The sequence below is a fragment of the Hipposideros armiger genome, unplaced genomic scaffold, assembly GCF_001890085.2.
Source record: "Hipposideros armiger isolate ML-2016 unplaced genomic scaffold, ASM189008v1 scaffold_30, whole genome shotgun sequence".
Classification (NCBI taxonomy): Eukaryota; Metazoa; Chordata; class Mammalia; order Chiroptera; family Hipposideridae; genus Hipposideros; species Hipposideros armiger.
The window spans coordinates 94,035-103,839 of record NW_017731380.1 but is presented as its reverse complement, the minus strand read 5'-3'; the positions used below and the strand labels follow the sequence as shown (position 1 = coordinate 103,839).

General features: G+C 34.3%; 1 protein-coding gene across 3 annotated transcripts in view; it reads right to left on the bottom strand.

The window, feature by feature from the left end:
• KCNH7 (potassium voltage-gated channel subfamily H member 7) overlaps nt 1-9,805 on the bottom strand; it is a 129,618-nt gene that overhangs the window by 40,353 nt on the left and 79,460 nt on the right. For all 3 annotated transcript variants that reach the window (XM_019636813.1, XM_019636815.1, XM_019636814.1), the window contains exon 7: nt 8,889-9,088. In XM_019636813.1, the coding sequence (XP_019492358.1) occupies nt 8,889-9,088 (200 nt within the window). The remainder of the gene's footprint in view (nt 1-8,888; nt 9,089-9,805) is intronic.

Genomic DNA, 9,805 nt, shown 5'->3' with positions numbered 1-9,805 from the left:
GTGTAATGTATTTCATCTGTTTAACTGACTCAGCTATATAAAATTTAAGAATAAATTTAATAACAGAGGTAAGAGTTTTTAAAAAGAAAATTATAAAGTATTATTGAAGGAGGTTTTGTTTTGTTAAGATCTAAACCAGTGGTTCTCAATCCTGGTTATATATTAAAATAGACATATAAAAATACTGATGCTCAAACTTCACTATAAGCAATTCTGATTTAATTGTAGAGTATATCTGAAGCATTGAAATTTGTCTAACATATTTCAGATGGTTTTAATGTGCAGCAAAATGTGAACTAAATATTGAAATTCCAAAATTATATAAAAATTAACATAAAATTTATAGGGAGGGCTGGGTTAGCAGCAGGCTTATAGTCCATTCTCTATCTTTCCCAAGGAACACCTGCAGAGAAAAGTGAGCAGCCAATGACAAACATTAGTGACCTGCTCCCGGCAAACACACTAATGGTATGGAGAAGTTCCTATCTGTGGAGTGTCTTTAGTACAATGCACCTAGTTTAAATTATGGCAAACAAACCTTTCATTAGTAGATTTATAGGACATGGCTTTCTGGAAAATGCCATGTAAGCTCTGTAACTTCTGGACTATACAGTGTGGATGTTTAATGACCGAAAGTGTTTCATTCTGCTTAAGTGTTATGTCAGCACATGCATACACTGTTTAGGGACCTCCTCTGTTAAATCTGAGACAGAGCATGTGCTAATATGACAAGGCAGGATCTCCTCGGCTTGCTTATGCCTTGTGATTACATATATTCTTGAATTTATTAGTTAGATCTTGATGCCGGCTACAATTTCTGATTCTTGTGAGCCAGATTTAACAATCGCTGGGTTATCTCAAAAGCCCAAAGTGGAGTTTGTTGTAATTGAATTAAAATAGTCATATATTTTATAGGGAAAAATAAGTACTCTCATGTAGCCGATAAAAATAAGAAAAACAAGATTAATAAGATTAATTGCCAGGTATTAATGCATGGTGTAAAACCACTAAGTAGAAATCATTATTATATTGTCATAGGAACGGAAAAATAGAGCCAATTTGAGAGTAAAGATATGTATCCCAATTATATCTGATAATTTAATGTATAAATAAGGTGGTATTTTAAATCAATAGGAAAATGACTTACTTAAATTCTACCAGTACTACACTCTATGCTTGTGAATAAAAAAATTTACAAAACTACATTTTAAACAGATTACAGAATTTGCTTTTTAATCATATAACAAAAGGAAATCTAGAAAACTAATTGTGTAAATCATAGGTTCAGTGAGACCTTTGAAAAACAGGACTTGATCTCTGAACTGTATAAGAAAGGTTAACTAATTGGATCATGTTAAAAACAAAAAACAAAAAACAACCAAAAACCTTTCAAATCCAAAAGATATCTTAAACAAAACCAACATATTGAAAAGAGATTAGGAACAAATTTGCAATACAGATGGCAGATAAAACATTAATATATGTAATTTATTAAAAAGTTCTTATAAAACAATAAGAAAAAGGTAACCAAAAATTGTGTAAAACTATGTAATTCAAGAAACGATCTTGATTAATCATACTTGCTTTATCATAATGTTTTGACCTCAGTGCTTAAATATTAAGCACACACAGCTCATAGATAATGCAGATAAAATTAGAGTTAGAATCTGGGCTAAAGCTCTCATCTTAGGAACAACTACCAAGCATCCACACATTACAATTCATAGTCTGAACTAGATGGTGCCTAGAAACGGACCTCTATGATTCAAATATAATAACTATACTTATGTGAAATGAGTCTTTGGCTTTATCTTCCCATTATGGTAGGTGTTTCTAACTACTATTAACTACAATATTGGCTGATACGTCTCAGTTCTTTGTGTATTGCACAGCATTCTAATCCAACCTTACTAGGAGAGTGGAAAAAATGAATTACAGCATATATGTAAATGATTTAGCAGAGCTCCACAGTATTAAAGTATATCATCTGAAGTGCTAGACCCCAAATGAGGAAGAATCTTAGTAGATGGTCCCTACACTGGGTGTCAAGTTCTGCTGGGAGTGGCCTACCTGACCCATAGGAGCGAAAGGTGCAAACTAAAAGAGGCTTTTTAGGAATATCTGACATGCAAGAGGCAATGATTGTGTATTATTTTCCATCTACACTCGTCCCCATGGACAGCAATGTGTCTAAGCCCAAATAAATAAATAAATAAATAAATAAATAAATAAATAAATAAATAAATAAATAAATAAATAAATGCAATTTTTCTGAGTACTTCTGCCTTAAGGCTGTGTGATCAATTGGGTTAGATAAACTGCTCATGTTGATTTTTACCCTTGAAAAAAGATTTGAAAAATCTGACATATTGGGTGAACATTTACATAGCCATTTTAAAGGGCACTGGGGATGTCTCAGACAGTTCTACCACTAAAGAAAATACTGGACTTTTTTTGATGGTGGATAGAAATTGTGGATGGTTTGATTCCATTAGGTTTGATAAATGCTGAGTTCCTCTAATGTTTGAATTAAAATGGACATAAGGTCAGATTTCCAAGGAGTATTTTAAAACTGAAATTGGATGCTTCTCTCGATTTTCATTACTGGCTAAACCTGTATTGAATATTAAGTGATCTTAAACTGAATTGAGTTTTAATTACTCCTGTGTTCCTACCACTCCAAAGAAAGTGTTTGAAAAACACATCACATTCTTCAGCAAAAGAATTTGCACTCTAGAGTTCTGTTCTAATAGTACCATTATTTTAAAGAGTTAAAAAGACAATTTGAGACATCCTTTCCACTTTCCTACTACTGTAAGAGGAACGTTAATAAATGGAGAAACTGAAGCACAGAAGTGTGTTCACTGCCTCAGCGTGGTGTTTCTGCAATGACTGCGTTTCTTGTTTAAAGCCGCAGACCATGCTGTCATTATTTCTCTCAGCTCAGGAAGTGCTAAAGATCATATCCCACTGTTGTGGAACTCACTTGGCAAGGAAGCAGCATGGGGCCAGCTGTAAACAAGTCCTTCTAGATGATGATTAGAGACCAGGATGGAGTGATCATCATTTGTGAAACATGACTGAGCACCTATCATTTGTGACCTGAAAATACCAGATGCCTGTCTTATGCTTGGTATCATTCATGTCAGGGGGCCCCACAGGGTATTTATTGTCCTTTGTGGTATTTTTTAGACTTTAGGGTAAATAGCTTTGGTGAAAAACAGGAAGGGCATGCGCCTTGCACTTTTTTAAGTGCCTGTTCTTCAGGTGCTGGCGACAGTAGGCAAGGATGTATGTTAATATTTAGTGGATATCTTGCTAGTGCAAAATTTTAGTACCTACCCAGTTCCCGCAGAGCCAGGTAATTCCTATCAACTGATCAACATCCAGATGAAAATATCTTTTAAGGTGCATTGTAGACAACTATTATTTTAATTCAACTCCTAAATGGTGACTAGATTTTAAACTAAAAGATATCACCAGCCCTGTGGATCCTTATCATTTAAATGCAGGTTTTTGCCAATCTCCATGCCCCCTTTCTAAATGTGTGGATTTACTTGTTAGGCTATTTGGACCAAAGTGTAGAAAATGGGCATGTGTCTTTTAACTTAGGCAATATTTGCAATGCTTTCTGCAATTTGACTGCTAATTTTGAACCTATGCTTTGCTGTTAGAATATTACTAGTCAAACAAAAAACATCCATTTTAATTACCCAGGCTCACCGATGCAAAAATTGTATTATGCTGTTGATAATACCTTTAAACATGAACACTTATATTTTCTGAAGAATTCTTAGAAACGGGGTTCTTGCCTTGTGGCAGGGGAGTTAGATATGAAGGCATACTATTTTTAATTGTTTTATTTATAGCTTTATGATGCTATATCAGTCAAAGTTTTTTGTTGACCACATTTATCAACTTTGGTATATAAAGGATCATTAGCAAAAAGTAAAGTAGAATAAAAACAATATGGTGAAAATAAGCCATGCTTTTTTATAAAATTTGCTTTATATTTTTGATGGGATTTAATATCAAAGGTTTTTATCTGAGTTGCTGTATAGGACATAACTGAAAGAGCTCGTCATTACATTTCACTATGGTTACCAAAACAGTCCATGAATGGAGTCAATTTGAATGTGAAATCCTGGCACAGGTGAAATCATTTAAATAAATGTAGACAGTGGGTGCAACAGAGTTTTTTTGCAGGAGTAGAGTTAGAATATGGATGCAGATATAAGGTCAGTGTTAGTAGTTAAGTAGATAGTAGTAGGTAGTAAATAGTAGTTTTAGTAAGTAGTAGTAGTCAGGTCAGTAGTTAAAATTTAGGTGACTAAGATAGATGACATCGGAGCTGGAAAAGAGCCATGAAAGGAAAGGAAATCAAATTTTCATTAAAATGCCCCTTAGAAATTCCATCAGCCCCAAGGAGTAAGAGTTTCTATTAAACAATATACGATTCTTTATTATTTTCTTTTCTATTTTGATTGGCTTTGTTCGTTGGGCCCATTATAAATGTATGCTTTGTCTCTCAGAATCCCACTGTGTATCGAAGCCTTTTTATTTAGCCTAGTAGGTTGACTTTTGATTGAAATCCTTAAAAAGTCTCTTTTCTTCAAAACTGCTGCTATCCTACACCTCCTCCTTTCTGAGGAATTAATGTAATCTCTGCTAGACCAAGATGACTAGTCCATATAGTGAAAGTGCCACAGAGTGTTCTTCTTTACTCCTCCAAGCCGATACCTTCAGTCTTTCTTTTTTCCTTCCAGCCTGCCTTCAAGGAAACCTTGCTTAACCTGCTCTGGTGAAGAATTTATCCCTCTTCCTAGGTTCTTATTCCCACTCCTTCTACATCTGTCTTTCAAAATTGCCTCCATTAATGCCCAAACCAAACAGTAAAACCAACAAAACAAACAAACAAAAACCCAAAACTCAGTTATTCCCCCTTTTTCATAAAATAAAGTTGTTTCTGGAGTACCTGTCTTAATTCTGCCTTGTGCTCTCCCAGATATGCATCTCTACTCCTGTTCTTGTTTGTACCTGAAATGGCCCCCCTTGGTTCTCTGCCATCAACAATTCTAACGTCCATTAATTGCAGTGGTTTCTGAGTAATATGAAGCAGATAGTCCATAAGGCAGACTAAGAAGTCCACAACAGGGAGCAAGAGAGCAGGCGGCAGATAGGTTAGAATCTCCATCCTCCAGCAGAAAATCTCCCATAAGAGTTGTTTTCCGCATTTAGCATATTTGAGTCCTGATGCTTTAAAAACATTTGAACATGACAAGTTTAATGAAATTGCAGAGAGGTTAAGTGACTTGCCCAAGATTAGTGGCATAGCAAGAGCTAGTGCTTGGGTCTTCTGAATTCCTATTTTCCTATTCTATACCTTTTTTCCCCCCGTATTGTTGAAGAATTACTGGCAGCGAGGTGAGGGGTTTGGGGTGGGGTGGCGTGAGGTGGTGCATTTTTAGGTAAGGAATAACATTTGTTATTAAATGTTCACAAAAGCCTTTCTTTCATGACAATATAATTTTAAATTATGGAGTAATTTCTGTCATAATTGATTATTTTTTCCCATCCAGAATAATGTATAGACCGTGTTTATTGGGACTTCTCTTCGCTCATACCAGGCCCTTGTATGTGATGTGAAGAAACTTGATTGTGCACTGACCTACAAGGTGATTTTCAGTTCTTGGCAATGTTTTAACTAAAATGTAGGTTGGATAATTTCAGAAAGTTTCATATTAGGTTAGAAGACAGCTTTGATTTGGGGAAATTCCTTGAGATGCCTTCCATCTTATTCTGAGAAAGTATCTCTTTCTTAATTAGTCAAGTTTCTGGGAGTAGAAGGAAAAAGGTTTTCCAAAATTATTTTTGAGATAATTTACTATTCCTAAGCTTGAAAGCATATGCAAAAGAACACCTTCCTTTCACTAGTTTCATTACCCCAACCCTTTTCCTTTTGCACTCTGAACCATTTTGTTCAACTGAAAGGGAGCTTATAAGTGTTCCCAGAATGCTTTTGGTTCTGGAACATTCTGGCAATAGCTGCTTCAGAGAAACCAAAAGATGCAGATTATAAGGAATATGGCTGCACATTTTAGGTCAATTCTTTCCTACATTTTGTGATCTATCAAGGAATTAAATGTTTGGGGTTTTGAAAAATAACTGTAGGTCAAATAATACAATGTGACTAGACATCTTATACCTCATTTGGACATGGCTGAACAGCAAAAAAGACCTGAAATGTTTCATTAAAAATTATATTTAAGGTTATATTTAAATGAAATAATGTGGAATGCTGATGTAAAATACAACGCTTTGATGTACTTTTATGTATCACAATACACAAATTTAAATCACTTTAAATTATTCTTAAATTACAAGTTAGTTAACAATTAACTGACAAGACAGAGATTTTAACAATGTGGTTTCGGAGGTAAAAAAAAAAAATCCACTTAGATTTTTTTTTTATCTCTCAATAGCCTAAGAATACAGTTGCTTTTCTCTAATCAACTTCATTTTGCACATTGTGCTTAATTAGCAAGCATCTTCCATTTGTTGAGTTTTCAGAGTTATCTTGCACTTTGATTTTTTTACTCACTTTGCAGTCACAAGGTGAGAAATGTAGACACTGTGTACAAACAAGAAGTTCGTGCAAAGTCAAGCTCTCAAAACCACATGCAAGACTCAGTGGCACATGGTTTAGAGCTCACACACTTCAGGATCATGTGATACAGGCATGCAGATGAGAGGGAAGAAAAGCACCTACATTATGAAAATAGAGGATGATGAAAGAGAATGATATTTTCTTTATGACAATTATCTAATGCAAACCGTATACCCATAACCTTTACCAGAGTAGAGGAAGGAGCATATATGTGACTTTCTGTGGGGAGGGGGACACTGTATATAAATATTAATAGAGGTCAAGTCATCATTAAAAGTTAAGGATTTTTATTCTTACTTGGCCTCTTCCAGGTTATCTTCCCCAATTCCTAGCTTTGTATTTCCTCTGCTACATCATGCAAAAGAGATCAAAACTAACATTGGAAATCATTTAACAAGCTCTAAACCTGACAGATAACAAGGGTGTTCTCCACAATTTACACGAGAATTAAATTGGATATAAATACCTCCTGTTCTTACCGGTGGGTGTTGTGATTCCATGTGTTAAGGTGTGAAGCAGACAGGAAAGAGATAAATCTTTCATAAGTACATTGTAAATAGGCAAGTGGTATATAAACCATATTTATAGGTAATAGAGTCAAACAATGAAAGGTAAATAGTTGTCACAAAATAGACTTTATCACAAAAAAATGGTCACAAAACTAGAGTTATATGGAGAGGGGAGGTACAATAAATAAATGTTTTATTACTGTTATTGAAATAATCTGGCAGTATGAAACAACAAAATTGAGTGACACGTGTTTTGATTAAAAAATTCTTGACACTGCTTTAGGCAACCCACCATTAAAGAATCCCCAATAGTTTCTGAAGGGTGACATCTTTGTTAAACAGTAATATAGGTGGAAATATATAAAAGTGATCAATTTATAGGTATTTCCTTGTGAGATTAAAGTGTTACCGTGGTGAGATCAATTTATCCCATGAATTTTTACAAGGAACTTTGGGATATTTAGAAATAAGTCCTGAAGTTCTGTTATGATTTTGCATAAAATATGCTAACTGATTAGCTCTTCAAATTAAAATTTTTATAATGACATGTCCTTCTCAGTCAAATAAATCACACACAGCAAAGATAAACTAATCCATATATAAATATATCTTTCAAATTGGACAGTATTTGCAATGCTTTCTGCACCTTGACTGTTAATTTTGAACCTTTGCTTTTTTATTCAGAGTATTACTAGTCAAACAAAAAAAGTCTATTTAAATTGTACAGGTCAACTTATGCAAAAAATGTATTATACTGCTGATGTCATTGTATGTGAGAGGTTTTGTTTTCTGAAGATTCTTAGAAACAGGGTCCTTGCCCAGTGAAGGAGTAACTGTACAGAAAGGAACCATAATTTTAATCCTTTTTTAATAGGTCTATGGTATGCTATAGAATTTGGATTTGTCATATAATTTATCTTTAGCAATCAGTTTCTACAGGCCAAACAACTAGGTCTAAAAAAGTGTGCAATTTTCCCAAGAATAAAAAGAGCTCTATAGACCACACTCCTATTATAAATTCTGCTGACTTTTGAGCATTGATAGAGAAGGAAAGGGTTATGAAAAGTGATTGTTGATGTTGAATTTGCTTAAAAGTTATAAAGGAATCCATATTTTCCCCTTGAAAGGAAAGATGAAGTAAGCCAGGTACAATAAAAGGGCAGATCGTTATCTGTTTAAAATATAGAAAATGTTCTTACTGTAAACATGAAACTTCCTATCATAAATGTTTATGACATACTTAAGTTCCCTAAACTCTCCCACAAATACTCAAAATGTCTTTTTTTTTTTTTTTTTAGAGTGTTAACCTTGGATCTCTATTTGGGGACATCGTAGTTATTACTGTTTACTTGCCAAATCCTAATGCAAATGGGTCCAAATATTTTTGGGAGGGTTCTGGCAGCCAGGCCATGTGGTGAAAGCCTATGTCCCAGCTTAGCGATGCTCTCTCTAACCGGAAGTGGGAAAACTCTACTGCACACAGCTATATCAGTTTGCATCACGTTATAATGCTTTTGCCACACAGTATAACTAGAATATAGCACCATGCAATGCCATGAATTGAGAATGAGAGACTATCTCCAGGGGAGAAAATAAACATCTGAGAGAGGAAAACAAAAGCAAGGGGTTCAAAGCTGGTGAGACTGGCTTTTCCATTTTGGCCGTAGCTATAATGCCTGTGGTGCTTCCATTTTGGAAACAGAAGTACATACCATGTTCATGTCAATGCCATTGGTGTAAGTCCACGCATGTTGGAAATATTCTTCAAGCCGTTGCCGCAGAGGGTTGGGGATTTGGTGAAAGCGAATGAACTCTTTAACTCGCAGCATTTGCATGTGGTACCTGGCAGTTCCCGAGTATAGTCTTTGGATAATTGCAGATACATTCCCAAAAATGCTTGCATACATTAGTGCTAGATTGGATAAAAAACAAAGTTATGGGGGAAGATTGCACTTGTGCATATTGTATCTTGTCAGAACATCAAGCATGTTGAATTTTGATTATCTCAATCCAGTTGTAAGGATTTACGACTGGCCCATTGCTGGGGGAGGGTGGAAGTTAAACCAATACTGTTGCCAATTTTATAATTTTGATGACAAATCTGGAGAGACATATCTAAATTCACCATGGATTCTAAATGAATGTAAAAAACTCAAGATTGTTTACAGTATCAACCTATAGCCTGGAGTGCTGATTAGAGACAAAATGATTTAGAATAAACATTTTATAATGTAATAAGAAGGCATGTCATGATTTAACATAGATATGTTTTCTGGAATTGGAGTTAAAGATGTTAATTTTTAAATTGTGACATCTCTCCTCTCAGCCTAAAACCTACATTTATAATATTAAAAATCTATCATAAATCTTAAGATTATTTTGAATACTTTAGATTTGCTACAGAATGAAAAGTTGTTTTCAGGAATCAATGCTTTCCTTAGAGTTTTTATTTGTATATAATTTTTAATCTATTAAGATTCATTTTTATAATATTTTTGCATGAGGAAGATATCTCTGGCTTAGAATATGAGAATATTGTTTTATTTTTATAGAGAAATATAGTCTACATCTTTCTTATTTCATCTATGGGAAGAAAGAAACTGCTATGACAACCTTTGATATATATTCA